At 46.2% G+C, this 27,844-nt stretch overlaps 1 protein-coding gene across 5 annotated transcripts in view; it reads left to right on the top strand.

The window, feature by feature from the left end:
• Nucleotides 1-27,844, top strand: part of CPA6 (carboxypeptidase A6) — a 1,211,288-nt gene that overhangs the window by 1,000,877 nt on the left and 182,567 nt on the right. For all 5 annotated transcript variants that reach the window (XM_069621150.1, XM_069621152.1, XM_069621153.1 and 2 more), the window contains exon 6: nucleotides 14,667-14,771. In XM_069621150.1, the coding sequence (XP_069477251.1) occupies nucleotides 14,667-14,771 (105 nt within the window). The remainder of the gene's footprint in view (nucleotides 1-14,666; nucleotides 14,772-27,844) is intronic.

Raw genomic sequence — 27,844 nt, 5'->3', positions numbered from 1 at the left:
GCATCGCCATCACCTGTGAGTTCAGAGCTGTCCGACATACTGCCCTTAAGCAGTTTCCTCCCCACAGGCTGAGCACAGTTGACCAATCTCGAGGCACGTCCTTTCATGTGGGAACACATATCCACACCTGAAACAGAATTGATCCTCTGGACAAGTGGAAGTGGAGATGCAGAGATTTTATTCAGTGCGGCCGGGAGTGATGGGTATATTTGTAGTTTGTTCATTGACTCAACATGATGGTCTACCGCCATCTCCAAGCGTGCTAGCATTAGGATCTCTTCAAGTGATTGTGGTTTTTGCAACAGCTTCTTCCTGAAGTTTGAGGATTTGCAACCTGCGATAATTTGAGACCTCAGTCTCATTGTTGAAATGATTGGGAAATGTGCCCATGGTTTTGCCCTTATTCTGAGTCGTGGTATGAAACACGTGTCTTTCATAATCAACATTGGTGTAGGGCGTGACGTATATGATTAGGGCTGTTTTGAAAGTGTCAACTGTATCTTCAGGCAGTTCATAAATGATGTTTCGTGTGGCTGATCGTACTGCTGGAGTGAGAAGACATGTCTTTCTATGGTGGTTGAGAGGACCAAGTTCGTCTATGTACACCTTGAAATCTCTAAGCCATCTGTCCCACCTTGGCCCCATGTTGCTTGGGTCTGCTAGGTCAAGTGCTCCCAGGAGTTTTAGTGACATAGGCTCTCAAATCGCGTTGGTAATGGGTTTCGAGATTTGGTTGAAACCATGGCACGTATATCATCTTCTGACATGCTGTGGTGGTTTTTTGTGTGTTGCCCTAGGACGCGTAACTCAGTCTTGCGGCTACAAGTGCCTTGTGCGCACGCCCCTGCTGTGGGTCTCACCTCTGTCCCCTGTGAAATCACCTTTTCTCCGAGGGTGTGTCACACAAGCTTAGCACCGGCTGTGTGGGTGTTCCCAATGCACCCCTTTATGATGTACTCTTGTGTGCCTTCTGCTTGACCTCTCGTGCACTGAGTTACTTGCAGGCTTCTGGTTCCTTCATATGTGGGGGCTGCTTCCAGGCTTCCAGTGATCACCCACGCCTTTCACGCTGCCATCCATGTAGGCGTTGCATGGGCCACATCAGCCGATCCTCAAGCTGCTGTGTATATGTATCCACCGTCAATGTCGACTGACAGCACACTGCACTGATGCCTCTCAGGCTTTGTCCGCACAGCCGCACCTCTAGCCGCCTTACTCACTTATCCACCGTCAGTGGCGGGTAATGGCATATGACGAGGGCTGTTCGCTCTCATTGCCAGTGTTGTTTTTTTGGCAGAACCTCCACCGAGTATTCTTCCCCCCACGCTGTGCCTCCCTTCAAGAAGATGCGGGACACAGAGATAATAAAGGTACCTCTTTATTCCCTTTCTCTCCAACCTTAACTAACTCCCGTTCCTGGTCCCACCCACACCGTTGGTCCCTCCCACATCATATACCTTTCCTGACACCACCCTCAGGCCCTACTCCAGCATAACGATGCGGACAGCCCTGTGTAAGGTAGGTGAGGGTTGCACCAAGACAGGCCATGCCCCCACCTGTTCCCAATTATGAAAGAAGATACAAACTACGAAATGTTCAGTGAACCGTCAGTGAAACACTAAAGATCATGTAGCCACCATTATGAGTAGAAATGTTACGTGACACAAGTAGGGTAAAAAGTAGTTTACACTCATAGAAGAAGGAGCTTCTAGGACATGTAGATAGGGTACACATGCAATAGACACGAAGAATATACACCAGACACGAAGAACACTAACATGGCAGAGAGAGAACAGAAGTGCCACCATTACTCTGACCAAAACTTGTAAGGCCTCAGTACTGAAATACTTCATCCTGATATAAAAACGCTTAGCACACAGTTTTCTAGGCCTCACGAAGCCCAGTAGCACAACCCCAAGGTCAGTGCGCCAAAGAGAGGGTAGCCTGAGAAGCTGAAACTGCACCAGATAACGTTTTCCAGAGCACATAGGATACAATTATGAGGTTAATTAGTTGTGGTTAGTAGCAGTGTGAAGTGCACACAATCTTGAATACCAGGTGCAGAAACCTAGTGTGCCAATTGATCCCACAACGAATGAACACACAGCACCCCAAATGTCAATCAAAGGAAAACACACACACGTAGAACAGTAGGAAAATCCCAATAAATGGTTAAAATGATTTTAGCACAGCGGTCCCTCACCACATGATTGAAACAATGGTCATTTATGCAAGACCCAATTAGATTGTGCACCTGCCACTTTCCTAGCACATACAGACACTGAGTAGACATGCCCAAGGCCACAAACAGGCTGATAGATGAGCCTCAAGCATGTGAATGAGATGGGAGTATTACTTTCACTAGATCATGTGGGTTCACCCACTTCTCCTTCCCCACCATGTGCCCTGGCAACGCATAAAAGTGTTCATATCTCTCAGTCCTGAAATCTCTCAACTGGCTGCCGGTGGCTGCAAGGATCAAGTTCAAGACCATCTGCATCGTCCACAAGGCTTTCTGGCACCAGGGACCACACTACATCCAACTTTCTCTTCCTAAACATTTGTTCCTTCTTGAGCCCTCCGCTCATTCACCCCCAACTCTCTGAGGTTCAGATGTTTCTCCAAGCAGAGAGTGGAGGATAGATCTCTGCCCTCGGCTGGGGCCTCCCTCTGGAACAGCCTCCCTGCCTCTCTCAAACTTTTTGCAGGACCGCCTAAGGTTCCGGAAGCAACTGAAGACCTTCCTCTTCGCTTCCTCTTTCTCTCTCTCTCTCCGCTGCTGATGCTCCTGTCTGCTGTGCTAACTGGTTACCTGGCCACGCTCTGAACCTCACGGGCACCAGGCTCCTGCATGACCAGTAGCCCCTTGCACTGCCTCCTGGCCTCGCACCCACTTAGGGACTGTATCTGCAACACTGCAGTCCCCTGCCTCTCTGCCGTTATTTGCACATCTCCTCTTCCCTCCCCTAACACTTGCATGATCTGAATGTCACAAGGCCTAGTAAGATCATATGTTTTGTCCTCCCTCGGTCTACCGTTCCTTGTCTTGTCGTGCCTAGAAACGCTTGTGTGCAGTCACATTATACATGAATTATCATATCATACCATATCAGCACAAGTAGGCAGCAGAGCAGCAGCAAAAAAAACCTGACCATGTTGGGTCTGTTAGCCAGCCCCTGTGGATGTATGTTTGTCTGGTTCCTGGTTTCCCTCTGTACGAGCTTGTGTGTGTGTTTTTGTGTGTGTGTAGGTGGCTGAGTGCGTGTGTGTGTGTGTGTGTGTGTGTGTGGTGATTGTGTGTACCTGCATTCCTCCCTGTATGTGGGTGGGCTGATATATATGTGCCTTCATCCATGTATGTAGTATGTATGTGTTTCTGCCTTCTTGTATGTATGTATATATGTATGTAGGTCTGCCTGCCTCTGTGCAAGTGTGTGTGCACACTGGCATGTGTGTATACTTATCTGTGCATGTGTATGTGTGTCGGTGCCTGCATTGGTGTGTGCGTGTCAGCCTCAGGGCACATGTGTATGTGTGTCTGTCAATGTCTAAAAAGTGCCCAATGATAGGGTATCTTATTAAACAGATTCGCAATTCAAAAACCAATTTTATTACTCACACAACATAATATTAATTAAAAAAACAATCTTAAAAATGATCATATATAATAAAACGAATACAAAAACTTAAAACAACACAAGTGAAACCAACATAAGTGGGTTCTAATAATGTAATTGGTTGTAGGTCAACACGTGTAATTCATTCCCATTGAGATCCTTAGGCCTCAATACTTTCGGAAAAATTTTGTTCTTTTTAGTACATTGTAGATTCCCAACTTGTACAAGTTTCTGTCCCTTCAACACAAACATGTAGGGCATTCTTCAGGGTGTATAATATCTTGTGTTGATTCCTCAAATCTTCTACCATGAGAGAAAATACCCTGTAGATCAAAAAGACACTATATTACTACTCAATGTCATAGTGCTAGTCTATTATTTCCAGGTGTGCATATGGTTTGACCAGCAGTAATCCTTATCATGATATATGCAGATATCTAAATAGTGAATCTGTTCATTACTTATATTGCTAGTACATTCAAGATTTTTTTATATTTAATCCCTTGATCCAGAGAGGTATGTAATCATTAACATACTTTACACCCGTTCGGGGATTAGGGTGACAAAATAAAATAACTAGCGCTATGACATTGAGTAGTAATATAGTGTCTTTTTGATCAACAGGGTATTTTCTCTCATGGTAGAAGATTTGAGGAATCGACAAAAGATGTTATACACCGCTAATGAATGTCCTACATGTTTGTGTTGAAGGGATAGAACCTTGTACAAGTTGGGAATCTATAATGTACTAAATTGGGAATCTATAATGTACTAAAAAGAACAAAAATTAGCCGAAAGTATTGAGGCCTAAGGATCTCAATGTGAATGAATTACACGTGTTGACCTACAACCAATTACATTATTAGGACCCACTTATGTTGGTTTCACTTGAGTTGTTTTAAGTTTTTGTATTCGTTTTATGATATATTATCATTTTTATGATTGTTTTTTTAATGGATATTAGGTTGTGTGATTAATAAAATTGGTTTTTGAATTGCGAAACTGTTTAATAAAATACCCTATCATTAGGCACTTTTTAGACATTTTAACTTCTTTTGGTATGCGACAAACATTCCACCGCAGAGTAAGAAGTTTGGTTTATCCCCAACTGTGGTTTATGCCGTTTTGAGAACAGTGTGTCTGTCAATGCCTTTTTCAAGTTGAAACATGAGCACCTAGTGGCATTGGGGAACAAACAAAATTGCATTACTTCCTTGTGGTGGACAGGGCAATATATGACAAATCCCACAGCATTGTGCTCACTTGGCAAAATGTGCCAATTTCTGGAGCATTATTGACAATGGGGAAAATGTGTGAATTGCATTGGCATTAATGATACTCTGAAAAATGTGTGCACTACTAATGCTTTGTGGACATGAAGCAGTAAGGCAGCGTTGTGGAAATTGCTAATGCATGTTTACTAGGGCATTGTAAAAACTATCAATGCACTCTGAAAACCCTTATTCATGCTGAGAGGTTCATTTGTCATATGGTGATAATATGTTTTATTGGGGTTATTTGCTATGGTTTCCTGCCATCTAGGGCCATAACATGTACACACAGCATAGGGGAACTATGCACTGCTCTGATATGTGGATCTTTTACATCTAAGATGTATGAATAGCTGCACACTCCAGGCTGTAAGCTATGGGGCTGTTTTTTGGTTTCATTTGGTATTGGTATTTTAGGGTCACTGGGAGTGTTCTTGTGGTTACTAGTACTGATTATGGGTCTGACTGTGCAGAGATAACTTTGATTTGTACCAATTAGAAATGTTTCCTCGTGTCCTGTTTAAATCCCATCACAATACCATTCCTGGTATTAGGCTAAATTCTCCAAAAGCCATCCTTGGATGAGCTCCCACAAAACTCGTTGTAAAAATGTATTTACAACCTATAGGATGTTGACCAAGATTAGGCTTTTAGTGAGCATAACAGTGCACCCTTAGCCAAAGCACCAGCACAATTATCTTCAAATGTTACCATATTGCGTGTTACAGGAATTAAATAATTATTTACAGTTTTGAACAATGTAAGGGGCTGAGCGAGCATGCTTTAAAATGGACATTAAAATAGTGGGCCACTTGTTTTGTTTTTCCCGTGTACAATGTTACACCATGTCCGATCTTGTTTAAATGGCATTGTACAATAACACTGTGCCCCTTCCCAGTCAGTGTGTATGTGTCCACCTAGATCCAGCCATTACACAGATCATGTGTCTGTGCCTGTGCTCCCACTGTGCCTGTTCAATATGATTTTGCCTACATATTACCTCCTGTAGCTGGCAAGAAGCACCAAAGCAATGCACAGCTCACAGCAAGCTGTGCTTTGTATTTGGATCTTGATCACCTGCTTTACATTCCAGCTTCTTTGCATGCCCAGAATTCTGTGCAAATCACCATATACAGTTTGAATGGTGGGTGTCAGATGCAGCACCATGGGCTAGACAACACCGGTCCTCCCTGATGTTGTGGTTGGCTGCCCAGCACAGGGCTCGTGCTGGGTCATGTGTTGAGGTCACATGTGTGACCAACCATGTGACAGAGATAATAAAAGATGGTGCACGGCTCCCCGTGCGGCAGTTCTGGCCAACCATTGAGGTCTCCTGTGTGTATTTCCTTGGGTGCATACAGGTGGGGGTGAGGCCATACCAGGCCCTCTAACACTGGCGATGAGGGAACAAGATTCGTGCATTTATAGCGGCTGCACCGGTACACACTGCAGGGAGCGCCCACTGCCTTGTACACTGCATTTGAGCCAGGCCTGCTCCGGGGACCATCGGCCTCCCCACCGAGGTCCCGCTAGGCACGGGCTTGCGTATCCGGAGTTTCCGGTGAGTTTTCAGGGCTCAGCGTGAGGGGTGCGCATGAGTCACTGCTGGGACAGGGTTGTCCCTGTGACCACCGGTTCCAGGCAACATATTGCTTTGAAGCTGGTTACTTTCGGCTCCCAGTGAGACATTGGTTTAAAGGGCGCATATTGCCTGAGATCCTGGTGAGTGTGCATGGAGGGCTACGTGTGGTGATGGCGGGGGCTGCAAGGAGGTTTCAGTGTATGTTGAGGAGGGCCATGTTACCACACTGTGGCCCGGAAGAGCCAGGGGAGAAAGCTGTTGTTGTGAGATTTTCCACCTAACACGGCCCTCATCTAGAGGGTGCTTGTGCGGTGTGGCCCACAGGGGAGACTCTGGTTAAAGAGGGAAGAGCAGACTGATTCAGAGAGGAGGAAGTAGATTGAACAAGTCAGCTGATACGATTCCCAGGTACTTTTGCCAGCGAGGTGTATTGATATCGTGCCTGACGCAGCTCTTGTCCCTCAGAGTGCTTGTGCAGTGTGGTCCAGGGGTCCCACGACTACCAGGTTAAAGGGGGGCAGCACAGGGATTGAGAGAGAGAGAGGATGGACAGAGAGACTAGGTTCAGTGGAGAGTTGGCAGCAATGTGTTATTTTGCACACCTGGGCCAAGTAATATACATGGGCCCATTCAGAGGACAGACAATGCCCCAGCACCAAGGCAAGGAGTGGGCGGATCTGTCCAGTCCCAAGGTCCCCTGTTTCATAGTCACCCAGTGCCAGAGCTCGATATGAAAGGGAGCCCTACATCCCTGGGGGCCAACTGGATGCATTGGCCAGAGAGAGTGGACATCTACTATGAGGTAGTGGAGATAGTGGATGATGCTAAAAGGAAGACCCCACTTCTTGTTTATGCCAGGAGTGATGTCTATAAACTCTATAATTTTTTAACATTTAAAAAAATAAAATTGGTGCATTTAGTTAAATTAACTTTAAGCACATTTATTGTAATACTTAAAATATAGTAAATCACAGTACATTGGAATATAAACATTATAATGTATTCCTTAGGTCAAATCATACAACAAATAAAACAAAAAGAGGGAAAAGAAAACTTTTTAAAAAATACGAGGAACTCTAAAGGAAAAAAGAAATTGTTGAGCGTTTAGTAGGTGGGGAATCTACTCAGAAAATAGTCGAATTAGTGCTAGTTTTTTTTTTTTCGGTCAGTGCTTTGATGGACTTTTGGAGGGAGAGTTAGAACATGAAGGCAGCAGCATTCCAAATATGGTGGGCTGCGGATAGTAAAACTGTTGATGTAGCTCCATTAATGGTTGACCAAAATTGATCCTTTTCTATGGAATGTATATTTGTTTCAGCGTGGGAATAGCCTCTCAGATAGTGGAATTTTAACTCTGGGCAAGAGGTCAGTATGTGTCGTTGGGTCTCTATTGATTTCCTGCATACACGGCAAATCTGCTCCTCAAGTGGAATTCCTGACCATGCACCAGTTAGGCCTTTAGTGGGGAGTAAATTTAATCTGAGACACAGAGTTAATCGCTTCATTTTGGTTGAACTATATCTTGTTAAGTTGCAGCAAAGAGTATTGGTTGGGAAACTCTGATGTAAGTATTCCCTATATCTAGAGGTCAAATTTAACTTTTTTACATTATAGCTCTTATCGTGACCCTTTTCCTTATTTTTTACTAGAGTTTCGAAGTTAGGTGTCTCTGCTAGCGTAGCCATGTCTAGGTTTAAAAGAGTAGCCATTTCAAAGGCGTCCTGGTGAAGTTTGGTCAGATAGTTGTTTTTATGACCTGAAAGCATCTTCTCGCCCAACAAGTTCAAGATGGAATTTGTATTATAATGCGTGTGCATAACTTTAATACAGAGAAATAAACACTGAATCCCCCAAGTGATGATCAGTGAACATTGGCCTTATTCGAGTCTTAGCGCCTCGACTTGGATGGAAGAGGGAAGATTAATGATGACTCAGAGGATTTTTGGCTCTATTTTGTCTTGGCCTTTTACGAAGCAATATGGGAGGGAAGGCTGATAGTTCATATGTGATGCTCTGGACTATACTGAACGGTAGATCTCCAGTAAGGCTTGAACATTATGCCCTCCTCTTTTAACAATAAATTGATTTGCCACCATCCATTTTTTCCATGCCTTAATCAGGATGGCATCCATGTAATAATTCTTCGTTGGATCAGATTTTATCGGAAGGCCCAAGTATTTGGATTCCGTCGCCTTTTCCAGGACATTGGGGGTTTCCTTTTAGTTTTACCTGCTAGGTGCGCAATTTTTGTTTTTCCTATGTTTATTTGCATTTTGTTTTCTGTAGCATAATCAAAAAGAGCATTTATTGAATTTGAATTTGAATTTTGGAGTCCTATATGGGTCTTACCTAAAAGGATTGCGTTGTCTGCATATGTAATGCAGGCGATTTTCGCACCCTTTATTTTTGGTGGAAAATTCCTAGCCGATGCTATGTGAACTTGTATATCTGAAGTAAACAGATTGTATAGTATTGGGGCTAGTGGACAGTCTCGTTTTAGGCCCCTCGCAGTCAGGATGAAACTGGTGTAAGATCCCGATTGGCTCAATAGAATTGACACAGTAGTGTCTGTGTAGAGCTGTTGTATATGGTGGAGAAGCAGTGGGTCAATCCCCCATTTGGATAGTTTTTCCCAAAGCAGAAGACGTGAGATCATATTGAAAGCCTTGCTAAAATCTACGTAGCTACACTATGATTGAGCATTGTTTACTTTTTTTGTCTCTTCTATAAGATATTGGATAAAGGATAGGTTAGTGATGTAATTATAACCTTTTCGAAAGGCCGTCTGAAGGGGGCTCATAATGTTTTTTTCTTCTGCCCAAGTAGTCAGTTTTCATTGGAGGATGGTAGCAAAGAGTTTTTGGCTAGAGTCCATCATTGCCAGAAGCTGGTAATTTGATGGGTCCAGCCTGTCTCCCTTCTTATGTACTGGCACTAGAGGAGACTTGTGCCAGCTATCCGGAATTTTCCCTCTTTCTTCAATTTTTTCTAATAAGCTCAGCAATATCTTGGACCAGACATCAGGATGTTCCTTGAAAATTCCATTTGGTAGACCATCTGGCCCTGGGGCTGCAGTGGGTTTCAATTTTGTTATGATGTTTGTAATGTCGTCCTGGTCCATTCCCAATGGTTTGCCCTTGATCTGTGAGTATGGTGGAGGGTGTATTTGGAGGCAATCCCCATCTTTGGTATAGAGTTCTCCAATGTGGATTTTTCAAAGGGTCTCAGAGACCGGGTTTATTTCTATTGAATTTCTGGTCTTTGAGAAATCGTAAAATTTGGACCAGAAACTTTTACTTTTGTTGCCCCTTAGCCAACCTGCCAGCAGTTTCCAATTTGCATTGTTCAAAGAATGTTTGTGCTGTCTCGTCCAGTTTCTATAAGCCGTAGTCAATCTGATGAGGCACTTCCTTTTCTCTAGTCCATCGAATTCTGGATTTACTCTTAGTTCACGTTTAGCTCGGTTAAATTCTTTTAACGTGGATCATTTCTTTAAGGAAGGGCAGGTGCTGTCTGGCTGTGCCCTAGTAACCAGACTCTTTATCATGGTTTTGAGGTCCCAATTGCTCTTTTCGAGCCATTGCGAGGTCCTGTCTTGGTGTTCCCACAAGAGGTTTCCCAGTTCCTTCATCTGGCCTGGCTTCCATTTTTTACAATTCCCTCTCAGGTTTACCTCCAGGTTCTGTCTTCTGTGGCGGCATGTCCACTTTCCAAGAGAGAATCCAGGGATCACTAAGATCAGTAGAGAGGATCTCCATCAGTCCACACCTAGTCACCATATTACTGCTGGTAGTTAAATAGTCAATGTAAAATCTGGAGTTACCATTGCCCCTGGTGAATGAAGGGATCCCCAATGGATCATCTCTATATTGGGTAAATACGAAGTTTAACATGCTCACAAAAGCTTTCCACCTATTGGCCTTATAATCGCCTTGTACCATTTTTAAGTGTAGATTTCTGGCATTAAAATCCTCGCAAATATGATAGTGCCGCCCGGGTGGAGCTCAAGCAAAGTGATAATAGCCTCTCCCATGATTTTACGTGGTGTGAGAGTATATTTCCCACCTGGTGGATCATAAATATTGATGATTAGGATCTCATGGGCAGTGGTCACATTGGTGGAAAATGTTGCACACATTACATATAGGGTGGCACTTTTGTTAAAGTAGGGAAGTAGGGTGTAGTTTGACCTTGCCCCTATTGCTAATCGACCTATCGCTTTGGGAGTGGCCAGGCTATGAAGGGTCTTGTATCCATCAATAATGAAGCTTTGGGTGGCCCACACTTCTTGCAATATGAAAACGTCCTGGTCAGGTAGAAAGGCTCCCCCTTTGGTTGAGACAGAAGGGAACAGTGTCCCCTTGTATTTCATGAAATCCATTTAGTCTGACTTTGTAGTGAGGAATATCAATTTTTATTTAGCACAAGATGTTCGGGAACCCAACCTTCTGTACATTTCTAGTTGGTGGTTTGAAGGGGGTTTGGCTGCTGGAATGTGCAAAGAGTAGCAAGCTCCGGAGCCTCTATGGCTTTAAGTCCTGCAACTCTTTTTTATGGAGGGTATGCTCTCCTGTGGTAAGGCCTGTACCCTAGGTTTCCTGCAGATGGTGAGCGGAAATCCCAGGGCGTTTAATGACTCAACATTTACTTTTAGGAGTGCAACCATCAGTGGGGTTGAGAATTCTATTGAGGCCTAGTTTGTGGGACTTCCCACTGGCAGCAGTTCGATCCTCAATATATCCATAGAGCACAAGAGCTTTAGTTGAGGTACTTGTTTGAAAATCGTCAGGAGATGTGAAGGGTTTAGGAAAGGGCTGTGGTTGGTAGGTTGCAATTCTTCCAAAACCGTCCACTTTCCCAGATCAGAGGTCTCCTCAAGTAACTGCGCAAAGCTTTTTGGCTTTTTGTGATGGAATCTCTTTGGTTTGCAATTACATTTTGGGCATCCCTTTGTCTATGCTCAGATTCAGAGGAAATGGATGATGGATTTTCTAGAGAGGCTGGATGGAAAGTGTTACACTGGTCTAGAATTTGAACAGCGGAGGCCGTAGGATTTGTATAGATTGATTTTGTCCTCTCTTTGCCAGACGATATGATATTAGTTAGGCATGGCTGTGTTATTGTAGGCTTCCAGCCCTGCATCCAGGCTGAGCGAATTGTGCCGCCTTGTAGGGTGTTCGAAGTTAGACGCTTCTCTGGAGTGTTAGAGATATGTTTCTTCGTGGATCAGCTGTTGTTAGTGGCAAAGGGAGGCGTCCCCTTGAAGCTGTACTGTCTTTAGCAGGTTTCTTGATCAGCGTAGTAGCTATATTTCTTTCGGCAGGGGTTTAGTTTAGAAGCTGGACCTTTGGGGCACAAATTAGGGCGGGGAGGTGGATTTCCTCATAATCCCAGTCTGTTTCATAACTCAGCAAACTGGAATCTTTGATGTTTTTGTCTAATAGCAGGGAGTCTGTTGGTACCTGTGTCAATCTAGCTGATGTGCTTTTGAAATGAGTACCCTGATTTCTCATTTTTATCAGGGTTTTCTCTCAGTGGTTCCTGGTGTGGGGCATTATTTGGCGTTTGTTAAGGCTAGTTTTAGCATTGTTTGTCTTAGATCTTAATGGGAATTGGTCAACGTTATTTCCAGGGTCCTGGCCAGAGTGATTTTGACTACAATATGATCCTTCCCCATTGGTCCAAGCAACATTTTTAAGGCATCGATTTTTGCAATTTATTACGTTTGTTTGAAAAGTCGTGCATTGGTTTGTTTGCTGTTATACTTGGCATGACATGTTGTGGTTGGCTTCCCCGCAGAGGGCTTGTGCTGGGTCATGTATTGAGGTCACATGTGTGACCATGTGACAGAGATCATAAAAGACGGTGCACAGATCCCCGTGCCCCAGTTCCAACCAAGCACTGAGGTCTCCTGTGTATGTTTCCTGGGGTGCATGCGGGTGGAGGTCAGGCAGCCATACCAGGCCCTGTAACACCCTGGTCCTCCCCTGGTTCTCAGCACTATCCCAATAAGGAACATGGCTCAGGCGCCTTCTCAACCAGTGTCAGAAACACGCTCACAGGAGCAATGGGCTCAGTGATATTCTTATGTGGTTATGACATTTACGGCAAGCACTTACTCACCATGTTAATAACAAAAACGTTCTCAATCAACTTTTTTTTATAGAGCCAAGTATCAAAATGTTCTGTGAGGCGAGCTGGCTGATATTTTCTCAGAGCAATTAATGTAAGAGCAGGAAATCGATGTGCTTATCATGCTATAAAATCCAGCGGTTGCATCCAAAAGTGATGCTCCTGCCCCAGAAATGAGGCGCTCTGTTCATCAGCGAGACCTTAACGCGCAGTCGATTAACAGTCTCATGTCGTTAAAACGTCCTCTACTTTGCTGGAGTGAATTAGGCAGAGGCGCGCGCACGTAGAAAAGCTTTGGCTCGCCATATTTTTCCCCAGAGCATGTCAGCGAGATGTTTGTTCTATGCAAATCACCAGAGATGCTTGATGATACCGTCACAGCGCGCGTTAAGTTAAGCAGCTCCAGAAAGTTCTTCTGAGCTGTGCGTGACTTCACTGGGGCCTGAACTGGTCTCACTACAACTTCCGTCTGTGGGCCACTGGACTGGGGCTTAGACACCGCCACCCTGTGCAGGTCAGAATTCCCAATAGTTCATGGCGAAAGTATGCCATCACTTCAGTCAGTCTTGGGGTGTCTGTGATAGCCAGGTCCCGCGAGCGCTCGCCTGAAGGCGTCTGGGATATCCCGGTCCCCAGAGCGCTCACCTGAGGGTGCCTGAAATATCTTGGTCCCCAGAGTGCTCTCTCTACCGCTCCCCCCTGTCATTAGGCCACACCCCCTTGATGAGCCCTGGAGCATTTTCCTGTGCCACTTAAGGCACTGACTAGTGCCCTTTATTGTTGGTGGTCACAACTGAAAACACCACCTAGATATATCCATGACGATGTGAACAGCCATGGGGAGACCTTTGTGCAGGCCTTTCCAGCCTCAGGATGTTTAGGTGAGTTCTTGTTGCGGTCGGTTGTGGACTAATGCGGTCAGTTGTGGGCTAAATGCAAAACATGTATTGGGCCAGGAAAAGGAACTTACAAGCACCTGCATAGTTGGAATGGCCAACTCATGCCACTCTCACTCTCACACTTCTGCCAACAAGATCCTACATCACCTGCTCTACATCCTTGATGGCATACCCCAATGCAAAACCGTTTGACCGCTACCCTGCGGCCCATCACAGCGAAGACACTGTGAAAAAAGCCTTACTGTGACAAGTCCACACAGACCATGGAGAAATCCAACCCAGGACTACACTCAACCCGAGAGGATGGAGTAATGAGGCTGAAGCCTCGGTATGCAATAATCACAGCTGATGCATAATATCTATCAGCAAGAAGAAGAAAGCAAGAGTGATGGCACTCCATGGCACTGATGTGATGGAGGATAGCCCTGTGCTGGGTTACTTTTTAGAACAAATTGGAGCTTTGGAAAGGTAAAGGTGCAATATGCATGCTCTCCTGATGCAGTTTGTGGCTGCCAAGGTGCGGTTTGTGTATCCTGGGCTTGAATGCGTGTGACACTGGTTCAGATTGGGACTGGTTTGTCTAAACAGTGGTGACATGTGCGCATGCTCCTAGCAAGGTTGGTAATTGCTGGTTGCAGGTTGTGCGCTCTGCTCTACTTTGTCACTGCTGGTGTGTATCCTGGGTTCCAGTGTTAGTCTGGGACTCGTTCCGTTTGTGACTGCTGTGTAAACTGCGGAGAAATGTGCCTGCGTTCTGGTGCTTTCCGTGATTGCCTTGGCGCAACTTGTGCATACTGAGTTGCAATTTGTGTGCTCCCTCCTGTACTTTGTGAATGCTGATGTGCACTTTGTATCTGCTGTGGCTGAAATTGTGAGAGCTGCCTACTCCGTTTGGGACTGCTCTGCCGCAGTAAGTGTAGACTGTTGTTTATAATGGGGTGCTATTAGTTGTTACTTCATAATGTGGCACTTCTGTTGTGTATTAGTGCGCAGTTTGTGCATACTGTGGGGCAGTTTGTTCTGCTGTGGTCCAGTTTGACTATATTGCAGTGCAGGCTGTGCACAATGTCATGTTGGATATGTATACTGTACACACATATATTTCTGAAGATGTATTTATTCTAGCAGAGTGGATTCTATTTACAACAAAAACTTTCTTTTTCAGTTGGGTAAAAAAACTCGGACCACCAAAAAAGCCGTTTGGATCGACTGTGGCATCCATGCACGAGAATGGATTGGACCCGCATTCTGCCAGTGGTTTGTGAAAGAAGTAAGTATGTGAGGTCTGCAATGTCCATGTGAAATAGAAATATAACAAGGGAAAGTAAGAACATGATGAAAGCATGTAACTAGCATATAACAGTTTCAAAAGTCTGTTTTTGTATTGCCCACCTCGAATTCATGATAACATTGCAATGTCTTTTAAATAGAAAACAACTGAACTTCAACTTCTTTTACACATGCAACTGCCCTGTCCATCTTTCACCACTGCCCTCCACTATGCAGCAGGAGAAAGGGCCACCAGCAGGTGTTGTCTGTCCACTCGCTGTCCCTGTCCCTTTTTAGTTTTTGGTATTTAGTGGCACCTTAGCGCCACGTATAAGCCGAAACTATTGCATTAGAGTACCGCTAGGGAGAAATGGCATATGAGGAGAGATACCAAGATTGTAGGTGTTGTTTGGTTATTCACCCACATGGCCATGTTAATCCCTATGGCCAGATCCACCCATTTCTTGCCCCTCCCTGTACAAAACACATCCTTCTAGGATCTCTTTGAGCATGTTTATCAAGCCTGACGATCAAACATTGAGCTGGAAGTGCCTGCCAGTGTTTTTAAAGCCGTCTTCTGAACGTTAATGACTTAATTGGAGCTATAAAGGTACTAATGATGTCATAAAAATGTCTTAACCAGGTCTGCCTTCAGCCACTTGATTTATAAGCACAATGTGTGTCCTTTACTGAAGTCCAGTTAAAACAAGCACTGGCAAAGCCAACAGTTTTGGCTTGTGCATAAGTATTAGTATTAGGCATTTGCTAGGCCCTGCTATGATATCCCCAGGTACTCGCACCATTCTGCAGCTGCTACCATCGATGGCCAGTTTTTACCACTATTGCAGTGCTGGGCAAATGCCTTTTCCAATGCCTACACAAAAGCCAGAACTGTTGGCATTGACAATGCTTGTTTAGATATGTGTCTCGGAGTGCATTGAGGGCAATAGTGACAGAATGACAGATAGAACAAGCAGTGGCCTTGACAAAATGCCATCAGGTCAGGGCGAGATAGCCTGTGCTCTTTTGATTTGTATAGGAAAAATGGTGCAGTTCATTCTGTTTCTAAAGAGATTCCTACCAATCAGCCCCCCGTTCATAAAGCTCCAAGCCAAAATTATAGTACACTAATGTGCCTTTGCTGTGACTGGAATGTAGTGACAGCAGGGCAGGTTCAAAGGTCACATGTGCATTCACAGCTCCTCAAACACTGTTCAAACAAGCAGAGGTAACATTTTAACGGCCTGCACCTGTCTCGGAATAATATATATATATATATATATATATATATATATAGATTTGTTTCATTTATTTAATGTTCTTTGGCTATTTAAATGCATATTCACATAATGTACTATATAATAATTGCATACCTTAGTGAGCCAGGTTGCACGTTAAACTATAAATATAAGCCATGTCTGGTTACCACATGCTGACCCTCCATGTCTATCTCATTGCTAATATGTTTGAACGGTAGGGACTTGTGTATCAGTATGATCACCCGCCTTGAATTAGATGAATAAGAGGTATAGCAGTGCATAGGCCCCACATTCTGGCAAAAGAAGAAAGAATACCACCTTCCTGTGATGAATCCTACTTATCCCTTCCTGTAACCCTGCCTAAAGTCTCCTCCCAGGTGGCCAGGGAAAGATAGACACTTCCTGATCCTGACCTTGGGGTGGTGGACGGCATGAGGATCTCCACGGAGGAGTCAAGGCCCAGGGTGGTCAGGAGATCCCACGGGATGAGACACGGTATGTGTCCTTGGAAAGGAAACATCTTTCTAAATTGCCAAAACGGGTCAAGGCTTATTGCCAATAAAATGTATCTGAGCCACACATAAAATCTGTGGCTCTGGGCACAAATACCATGAAAGCTGAACAAACCTTAATAACAGAAAGATCTTTCAAGGTGCCTCAGGATAAAAACCCTCCTTACTCCCGAAGGTATAAGGTAAAAGGATTTAACAAGATTGCCTTAAGTCAACTGTCTTCCTCTGTTTATGTGAATTCTAATAGTTTATCTTTAAATAACTTCAAGGGATCTCAAACTACCCTTAAAAATCAGAAGTTATTTAAAAGAACTAACTTTGTTGTTGTGGACTACGAGTCCCATAATCCCATAAGTACTGGGATGAGGAAGAGGGCTAAGGAGGCATGTTGCAGCAGTAGTCAGGCAATTAAGCCTAACAGCCCACACCTGAAGGAACCTGGGAGGCATAAAAGGCCCCCTCAGGTGCAGACAATCAGAAAGAGCTGGAACTGTGACTGGAGTGCGTGCTGAAGTAGCAGAAGCAGAAGAAGAAGGCATGGAGCTGTCAAACCAAGCAGAAGTGGGAGAATCAGAGGGACGCCGGAACGTGGATGCAGCAGATTTCACGTGCTTGTTCTGCAAGGGTTCTCTTCCCCCAAACTCTGAAGTACAGGGGCTGCACAGTGGAAGGCGTGCATGAAAGCTGTCTTTCCCCTAGTGAGCCTGATTGCCATGGTTGCTGTGTAAAGAACATGTCAGAGACTGAAGCAAGGAGATGTGGGTGAGTCACGGGATTCAGGAGCTAGAGGGGCTCCTTAAACGAGTGGCCGGACCAGAGACACCTTCAACAAGGAAGGGTGTGGTCCCTGTGAGGCCAGAAGCAGTAGAAGTAATGGCAGAAGTCTGACAAGTTGTGCAACCCGCAGTATCGGGTAATTCCATTTACTCACGTGATGAGCAAGTGCTGCGAAAGACCATTGTTAAACACTTAAGGACTGTAAATCCTATGAATAAGTGGTCCCTTATCTTCATTAAGAAGAGTGAACCTTGTGAAGGCCATTGCTGAACATTTTGTTGATAAGACCATTGGCAAATCTTTAACTTGTCAAAATTACATAAAGGAGTGGTCGTGTGGGCCTAATTGTGCTTTCCAAAAGACTGAACTCTATCCTTTATTTCACACAGACATTAATTTCTTATAAAAGCTGTTAAGCAGTTAAACAGTGTATCTGAATTTGAAGAGAATAGGCATTGACCACGCTAAGAGTCTCCCCATTCTAAGATTGAAAGCAACCTTTCTCAGAGCCAAAAAGCAATCTAAATATTATTGTGAGTCCAGTAACAGTTCAACCTTGCCTGAGATGTAAGTGTGCAAGCATTACCTGAAGCCAAGAGAGTGGTACCAAGACTTCTGGGTAATTACTTGAGCTAACAGTTTGTAGAGAAGTGAAGGCAAAGCTGGGGAAGGGAAACTTGCTTCTTGCAAAGATTATTTGTAGCTTGACACAACCTATGTTGCCAAAGACTGTGGAGGAGAGATAGAAGTGGGTCATAAAGGCAAACCTAGGTTGTTATTGTGTCAGACAGATAATAAAGGCATAGAGATTGCCCTTTTCAAGACAGATATTCAGAGGAAGAGTGCCTTGCCTACTTGAAGGCGTTCACGTACTTGAAAGTGAATCTTGCCCAAGCTTGTCTTGAATTACAAATTACTGAAGCTATGGCAGTAGACCAAAGCACTGAAGCTGTGGTGGTATATCTAGACTGTCAGTAGATGCAACATGCCAGAATCTTAAATGAAGATGGGTACTATGAGGCTGTTCTCATGGTAAATGGAAGTTGAAGTGAAGTTGTTGACTTTTCTTTGGTTGAACATTGGAACCGAAGTAGGTCATTGAGAGTTTTTCCAGAAACTGTGACTGTTGCTTATGTCATTTGAAAGGCCATATATTTTGTTTGTGTATTTTTTGTTTAGCGTGAGGGCCAGACATTCTGTGTTAGAGTGTTTCCCTTTAGCTTTGGTTAGGCAGGGAAATCCTCAGCAGAGTAAGGATGGTGAGGCATTTTTACTCCATTTAGTCTTTAATAAAATGGCATGTTATGATCAATCATCAAACAGTTGTCCACCTCGAATTACTGACCCCTCACATCCCTTAAGGTGAGACTCCTGGAACAGTGCCACTTTTATGTGCAGTCTCACCAAGAGCTGTATATTGCATGCTTTAACTTTATTATTTATTATTCATCTCTTTCCTGATGAAGCGGCTGCTGGAGCGGTCTCATCCACCATCTGGAGAACCTCAGTGCATGCGTTGCACCTATCGCAGTAAGGTATGGCTCCCCCCCCTGGCTACAGTGACCCTACGATCGACTGCAACATCAGCCCAGAATTTGTTTTATTTTATCTGCGGGACCCTTGGCACATTTATCCTGCCTTTAAATGTGCAATTGCAGCCTTCCTCCACACTTCGTTGGGGCTCTCTTAATGTTTCTTGCCGATTCCTTAATACAAATTACTAGTGCTCTGCCATTCCAAGATGGCAGTACTATTTGTTCTCACTGGGGTGGCTGCTATTTTCAACATGAGGCTTCTGATTGGAGGTGGTCTTCCATATCTGGCCCTATCAGAAGGCTGGCAGGCTTGGCCGCCCTACCCACGAGGCCCACGTCTAAGGCCCCTGTCTGCTCCCTGTCCACTACCAGGACGCTACTTGTGGTTATTCTGCCACCTCTACATTTGAACTTCCTCACAGTGACATCTCTACACTCTGAATTCTGGACTTCCATAAACTTTCCCCCATAATCTTGGGTTCACTCCCCCTCTGGACACCCCTTTACCCTTTGTTTACCTCAGCATCCTCCTCTGTTTGTCCCTCATGTTTGCACTTCTGATTACACTGCATGTTACACATATTTCTAAATACTGTATCTGGGTGTATTCATACATTGAGCTTAGTTTGAATTTGACTGTGTTTTCATGCATTGAGCTTAGTTTGAATTTGGCTGTGTTTTCATGCATTGAGCTTAGTGCAATCATCTTTCTTGCCCATCCCTACCCCTCTTTGTAACACCCCCGCCCTTGGTTGCCTGTATACCTGCCTGTTGTATCTCGCCCCCCCTGTTGTCTGCTTGAGATGTCTGCCTACTTGAATCCCTCTTCTTGCTTTACCATCCTCTCTCCTTACCATCCCTTCACTTTATCTTTAGCACTTACTCTATCAGAAATGTCTTCTGACCTGTATGATTGCAGCTTGTTTGTCTCCTCCCCCCTCCCTCATATACTTTTCCTCACTGGCCCCCTTCAGTACTATCTGAAATGTCGTCAGGCCTAGTATGATAGTTGCTTGTTTTGTTCTTCTACTTGTCCCCCTAAACCCTCCCACCTCTTTTTAAATTCTGGCACTACCAAAATTGTCATCAGGCCTAGTAAGGTAGCCATTTGTCTGTCTTATTTTCCTTCCCACCTCCCTCCCCTCCTTATCATTGTCAAATGCTCTTGCACTATCTGAAATGTCGGCCGGCTGAGTATGATAGTTAATTTCACATTCTGAATGTATCAAGGACCTGTTAGAATGTTACTGTATTCTCCCTTGTCCCCTCCCTGCCTTGAAGCGCTTTGAAACACATTGTGTACAGACGCTATATAAATAAATCATCAAATTAAATCAAATTAAATTATTTAACCCCCGGACGTTCCATCTCAATAGGGTATAATGTGCAGGAGTATGGGCTCCTTGGGGTGTACTTGTGTTAGAAGGGTGGTGTGCCATGCCTGTTACACCCGGTGCTTATCTACTCCGGTAACCAATAATGTGCCAACAAACCTTGCTCCAACCAACAACAGTTACACAAAACACTGACATTTCTTCCCCCACCCTCACTGCCAACCCCCAACTAGTAGTGCATAGTCTCCTGTATACTTTTACCCAACTAAACGGGACACCGCCCTGTGGGGGCCAGGAGTCACCATATCGACCATGCATGCCTCCCACCCAGAGGCCTCCAGTAGCAGCTTCAAAGATTGTATTAGTAAAGCAAAATAGGCTGCTCGGTTATATATTGTAAGGTAAAGACATCTTGCCACACTCGTTGCGGCACCCTAGTTAACAGTATCACTCAGCCTGTATGTCACATGGGACAATCAACCCGCAGACCAGGTCGTCCGTATCTGTTGACCAGACATCACCTCAGCAGGACCTTCAAAAATCTGCCTCTCCGTTTACCCCATTCCTTTGCGACCGCAAGGGAATGGTTTCTAGAAATTCTTGTGCCTCCCCAGGACTGAGAAAAAGTTACCTTGTTCTCATGAATAACTTTCAACTTGGAGGGAAACAAAATGATATACTGTATATCCTTTTGCCTCAATTTCTGCTTCACTGCTGCAAAGGACTGGCGCACTCTTTGTGTGGCCATTGAAAAGTCCAGGTAGAATGAGATATGCGCACCCTGATGATATGAGTACCGAATTCACATGCACGGCATAGTATCACATCTCTGTCCCTATAATTAAGGAGACAAGCTATGATTGGTCTTCGGTTCTGGCCCGGTTTTGGTACCAGTCCAAGCGATCGGTGCACTCGCTCCACCAAGAATGGGAAGGAAAGAGGTGGGCCCCATAACGCCTCACAGATTAATTCCTCCACAAAAGGCTCCATATGTGCTCCGAGACTCCCAGCATTTAAATGTTATTCCTGGGGGATCTAGCCTCTACCGGAACCCCTTTTACCTCCCTTCGCAGGGTCTTAACCTCCTTGCGTATCTCTGGACCCTCATCTTCAAGTGTACTAATCCGTGTCTCTGTTGTGTTAATGTGACCACTCGCTTTTCCTATTCTGTGCTTCATCCGCTCCACTTTAAAAAACAAATTGTCCAATTTGCTGTTAACAGAGTCAAATCCAGCCTTCACTTGCGACAACAATAGGGTGCAGTCATGGGAGTGTGTCAGCACCAGCCTCACATCCACCACACCGGAGTGTCCAGCCACCATGGGGGACCCTTCGCCACCAACTGGCTGGTACTGCATTTCAGGAATGGCCGCAGGGAATTTTGGTAGGAAGATCAATCTAGACTGCTTGTGGCCTCCTTGGGCCATGTGGGCACTGCGTTTCACTAGATTAGGATTCAGGAGGCCTGCCACTCAGCTGCTGCCAGGCCAGTTGCTCCGTGAAGCCAAACTCCTCTCCCAGCCCTTGGAGTGGATAGAGCCACCAGAACCCCCTTGCGGTCAGTCGCTCAGCTGCAGGGAACTCCCCAACTCACTGTTCACTAGATCCTTGCAAGGGATCAGCTTCACCTTTCACCACTCCACAGGGGCTTCCTGCAGCACTCACCTGAGCGCAACCCCACCAGCTCAATGGGGCGTCTCCTCACCCCCACTTGGCCTTGTTTACCTCAGCTGCGCTGTGGGGCGCAGGAGAAAGCCCACTAAAACACTGCAGGGAGGATGCTTCTCTCCTCTGCCTCCGACGCCTCCTCAGGCCTCTGCCACTCCTTGATGCGGCCACCACCCTGCGGAACGGACCAGCTGCACCATGCACTGGCCACTGCTCCTCTACCACAGTTGGAGCAGATCATGCCCCAGCTTACACCTAGCCATCAAGGTCAGGCTCTGCTCGCTCCGGCCTTCAACTCAGCGCCAGACCAGACTCTTTGGGGCATGGGTGGCACTGCTGACTCACGGCAAGTAGGCTGCCTCATCCTCTGACCTCTCGCTCCCCCTCAGGATGCTGCTGCAGTCTGGGCAGGCCACAAAGACCGGTCCAGGCACACTGTGATCTGGCCAATGCTCCTCTCTGCTGCAGGCGATTACCAGGCCCGGTCCCCACCCAGACACCAGGACTGGGCTCCCCACTCCTCCTCTGCTGTTCCACACCAGATCTGTTTCCTTGCATGCTGCCACCCTTGCGGCATCAGCTTTCAGGTTTGTCCACCGTACTCAGTTGCACACCGAGAGTTGCTGTCCCTGGCCGGCACCCCAGCCACAGAGCCTCACATATAAGCAGCCATTTTATTCAATGGCTCTGTAGCGCTCCCATAATATATGAGATTTGTAAATATTCTGTTGCTATTTCTCACAACAAACTCTTCAATTCTTTCAAGGGGCTTTCCCAGGCCCTTGTGTCGCATTTCTCTGGATTCTTTAGACTCCTTTCAGGGTTCTCTCTGGTGATGGTCTGAGGTTCTGAATGTCCATTCCACTTCACAATCCTTCTCTCTTCTTTATTATTCACACACAGGCTTTTGGCCCAACCCTCTCTTCTTTGATTTGTTGTCTCCACCCTCAGATATCAAGGTAAAGTCTCTATTTGACTTCTGCTCCTCTTTTGATCTTGCCATTCAATGGGACAATTATGATAAGTCCCTCAATGAGTTTTACTCCTCTGGTAATCTCGCCTTCCTCTGAGACGAGTTTGATGAGTCCCTGAATGTGCCTCACATTTCTCATGGTATTGCCATTCACTGGGACGAGTTTAATCAATTCTCGAATAATTCTCCCCCTTCTGACTGTGGTAACTCTCACGGGGACGACGGGGATTTCTCCAATTGTTATATCCGGTTTGCTATTAGGATATAATATCTCTGTTCCTTTTTACATATGCTCCTTGTTCCCGGGTCTATCGCTCTCCCCGTTACCTGCAGTACAAGAGATCTGGATCACCAGGTCACGTTCTCTCCTTTTTTGTCTTCGCTCCGAACTGCTCTCCGGCTTTTCTCTGGCCACTCTTCCAACATGCTTTGGTGTCCGACTGTAGTATCAGCGATGAAAAGGTTTTTCATGTGTTTTTCTTCCAGGCAACCACCTTTCTGCTTTGGTTATCTAGTCAGGTTATCGTTTTTTGGACATATTTCCTCGAATCCATCTTTGGCATCTCGCCTCTCCGGCATGCCAATGTTAGTGCTCCACTCTGGCCCTACTCGTGCATCACTCCTGGGACTCTGACAGGCTTCCTCCAGTCTGTCGGGTGTACCATGGACTGGTGGTACTTCTCCTTGCGAGCTGTTTCTTGGCATGAATAAGAGCAACTTCTCTGGTCTCCCTGCATCCTTGATCCAGCTGGTTTTAATCTCATGGGTTTCACTTCCTTGTTCTCCTGGCCCTCCTGTTTTTATGATTCAGTGCTGCAGCTTCCTCAGAAAGTCCTTCCTTTGTGTTTGGGCCACGTTCATCATAACACTTTTTGGCTTCTTCGTCTCAGTGATATCTTCCTCATCTCAGTCTATAGAGAGAAACCACTGACCACGAGAGGGGGGTCTGAGACCCGAACAAAGAAATAGGCAGAGGACATCTTCCTCGTCTCAATGAGGAGAGAGAGAGAGACCACTGAATACAAGACTAGGTTCTGGAGCCCTGTAAATAGCAAACAGACTCTAAAAGAGGATTCTCCTCAATACAGTGGGGAGACAATACCCGCTGACATTAATAAAAGGGTCTGGGACATGTAAGGAAGGCATGGTATCAAACAGTAAGACAGACACAAGTGATCACAGTTCAAGGGTGTTCATTGAACTTCAATTGGGTTTTAAAAATGCCTACCTAAACCTAAATCTAAATATGGGAGCAAGCTACAACAATCAAATAAAAATAACGCAGTCCTAGTCGAGTCTGTCAAAATAAAAGGCCCTATACAAATAAACCTATTGTCAGTTCTTACTTCATAATACAAATAGTTTGGAAAACAATGGTATGCAAAGGAAAAGTGTTCAGGAAATGATATGTCAGGATATTCAAGCCATTGGCTTCCCTTCCCCATGTTTTCAACACATGACAAGGTGGCACACTCGAGCTTAGCATACTCGCTGGCTTCTCTAGCACGAGGATGCAGTTCAAAACCTCAACATCAAGGCCTTCTGTGCCATAGTCTCTTTGCCATTCAAAGGGCCTCATTACACGTTGTGTGGTAAAAATCCCAAAATACCGGCATGGCGCTATCAACGTGTCCGCCCTCGCAAGAGTGCGCTAATAACGCACCATTACGAGTACGCGGACACGAGCATAGCGCCATGCCGGTAAACCCCCAACCGCCATGGCGGTAAAGACCCAAAAAAGTCACCTACCGCCCTCGACGAAAGTGCAGATTGCACCTCCGCCCTCCTGCTGCATGCAAATAGCGGTCACCGCAAATAGCGGTGACCGTTAAATTGTGGACCCGGAAATAGCGTCATCGAACAGGAACGGGAAAGAGCACGGCGGCCATCTTTAAAAACACAATCCATTGCCATCCTCTGCCCCCTGGACCTGTTTTGAGTCGTTAGCAGTTCAAAATCATCTGGGACACCTGCATCATGCCCAAGGCATTAAAAAAAAGCACTGAGAGGCAGCGCAAGGAGAAATTTACAGCAGAGGAATTGAATATGCTGACACAGACCCTGGCTGAGAATGCAGAGGTTGTTTTTGCCAATGACATGCGGTGGCCAACACTACTAAAAAAAAAAGCCATCTGGGAGGAAGTTGCAGTCAAAGTCAGTGCAGTGGGCACCAGCACCCGCACTGTGCGTGAGTGCAGGAAGAGGTGGGACGACCTCAGACTGCGGGTGAGGGGCATCCTTGCGGAAAACCACCGCATTGCCAGTGCAGGTGGAGCTGGTTCACCAATCAGACTTAAAGAATGGGAGGAGACCTGTGGAAACCTGATTGCTGTGGAATCCATCGAGGGAGTAGGCACCATGGAGCTCGACGTGGGTACCATTTCGGATGGAGGTGAGTGTATACATGACAGGATGCGATGTGAATGTACTGTTCCCCCCATATGTGAGCACAGACTCCTCTCATGCATGGACACACATCCACACATGCATCCATCCCTCACCATGTCAGTGTCAGACCCAAACACACACACATGCACACATCACCAGAGACAAGTTTCAAACACAACCATGCATGGATGAGGCACTGAACTGGCACATCACCTGCATCCACAACTACTAAGCCCCAATGGCCACAACTGCATCATTCATGTAATCTGCATTAAGTATATTGAAACGCAACCAATGCCATCCCCCTTCTTGTCCCTGACAGGCTCACATACAGATGGTGAGGATGCAGCTAATGCATCCCAGGCACCAGCTACGAGTAAGAGGCCAAGGGCACAGGACTCGGAGGACACCCCCACAACATCCAGGGGCAAGGGGGGAAGGTCACACCTGATGTGCAGGAAACATCGTAGGAGTGCCACTGCCAGGGCAGAGGTAGCTGCACCACAAACTGCAGCCCCACCACCAGAGGTGAACCCACAGGCACCAATACCAGCCACCGAGGGCCCACCATCAGCTGCGGCAAGCTCCGCTGGTGAGGCAGCCGCCACTGCCCCCCTATCTGATCCGGAGGACACCCTAGTTGGGCCAATGGAGATGCACACCCCAAGCCCCCCTAGAACCTCAGAGCCAGCACCATTCCAGACACCTGGGTCTGATGTGACTGTTGAGGACAACAATCCAGCCATAATGTCCCCCATGGTGGCTTCACCTGCTGCAGTGGATGCATCTGAGGGCACAGCATCCAGTACACCATCACCCAGCACTGCCCTCCAACTGACCACCATCCTGCAGCGTCAACACGAACTGACTGTGCTGGTTGGCCAGCATGATGAGGAGGCTGCCCATCTCAGGGAGAATATTGTGGAGACGGCGAGGCACTCCACTGAGAGGATGGACGCAAACACTGACAGGCTGTGTAACGAGATATCCAGGCTCAGGGAGGTCCTTACTCGCATGGCCGACACAATAGACCGCCACTTCTCACAACCAGATCAGTCTGCCCCATCGTCATCTTCTGGCTCTAGACAGCCAAGCCCCCTCCGGCGCTCAACACGCACCACCAGGCGCACGTCTGCCCATACTCCAAATGCTGCTACAGACAATGGCAAATAGGGGGTCAATGGAGATTCCTCTGCGTGCATGGGCCAACGCAAACATGGCAGACACATGAGGGACTGTTGTGGGGTGTGGGGGGAAGGGTGTTATGGGTCTGTTGTGGGGGGTGGGGGGAAGGGTGTTATGGGTCTGTTGTGGGGGGGTTGGGGGGCAGGGTGTTATGGGTCTGTTGTGGGGGTGGGGGGAAGGGTGTTATGGGTCTGTTGTGGGGGGTGGGGGAAGGGTGTTATGGGTCTGTTGTGGGGGTGGGGGGAAGGGTGTTATGGGTCTGTTGTGGGGAGGGGGAAGGGTGTTATGGGTCTATTGTGGGGGGTGGGGGGAAGGTTGTTATTGGTCATTTGTGGGGGGTGGGGGAAGGGTGTTATGGGTCTGTTGTGGGGGGTGGGGGGAAGGGTGGTGGGATGTTTGGGGACTTGCACTTTTTCACATTTCCGTTACTCAATACACTGGTTTCTGATCAAAACACAGGCTTGGACATCTTCATTGTGTTTGTGTACTTTATTGGCGACAGGGTCCATTGCGTGCTTCCAAACATACACCAGTGCATTAATACCCATATCCATGTGACAGTACGAAAACATGTTCCTCAGAATATTTGGTTGATCAGATGCTGTCTCACAGCACGTCCCTCCTGCCCATCCCCTCTTGCAAGACCTGCATCCCCTTCACCTCCGTCCTCATCACCATCATCATCCTCATCAGGTGCTTCTATTTCAACATCAGGGGGCAGTGGCACATTCCGTCTGATACACATATTGTTCAGCATGACACATGCCATGGTGATCTTGGCCATCTTCTCATGTCCATACAGGAGAGCGCCACCAGACCTGCTAATGCACCTAAACCGTGACTTCAAAAGGCCAAAAGTCTGCCCGATCACGATGCGGGTACGGGTATGTGCACGATTGTATTCCTCCTCGTGCCTGTTCTGTGGGTTCCGTACAGGTGTGAGGAGCCAGGTCTTCAGGGGATAGCCCGCATCACCTGTATGGGGGAACGAACGGGGTCCTGTTACTCTTCACCTCAAGAGCGTCCTGTTCATATCACACAAATTGACATTGCATTGTGATTCAAGTACACAATTAACAGCATACATGCAGATGTCTGTGTGACAGCAGTGTGCAAGGGGTAGGTCGACCCTGCAAGTGGACATGCCCCATTAATGCCTCCAACAGTAATTGACATGTCCTGGGTGAGGCGAGGTCTTCGGTGTCCCTGGGCCCAGGCAGATTTGGTTACAACACTGCTGGTGTACTGCCATTCCAACATTGATGTTGCCATGCAGAGAGACATCACTGCAGTGGTGCTATAGGTGCGTGGTGAAATGCTATGGCTAGGGGTGATCCCTTTGCATGCATCATAGGGCACATTGCATTATTGATGTTGTGCTGGACTAATTCAGGATGACTATCTTGTTGGCATGTGTGAAATGTTTGTATTGTGGGGCCTGGA

This window comes from Ambystoma mexicanum, chromosome 5q (genome assembly GCF_040938575.1).
Source record: "Ambystoma mexicanum isolate Mex_15411 chromosome 5q, UKY_AmexF1_1, whole genome shotgun sequence".
Taxonomy (NCBI): Eukaryota; Metazoa; Chordata; class Amphibia; order Caudata; family Ambystomatidae; genus Ambystoma; species Ambystoma mexicanum.
The sequence above is the reverse complement of the archived record's forward strand: the minus strand, read 5'-3'. Positions and strand labels throughout refer to the sequence as shown.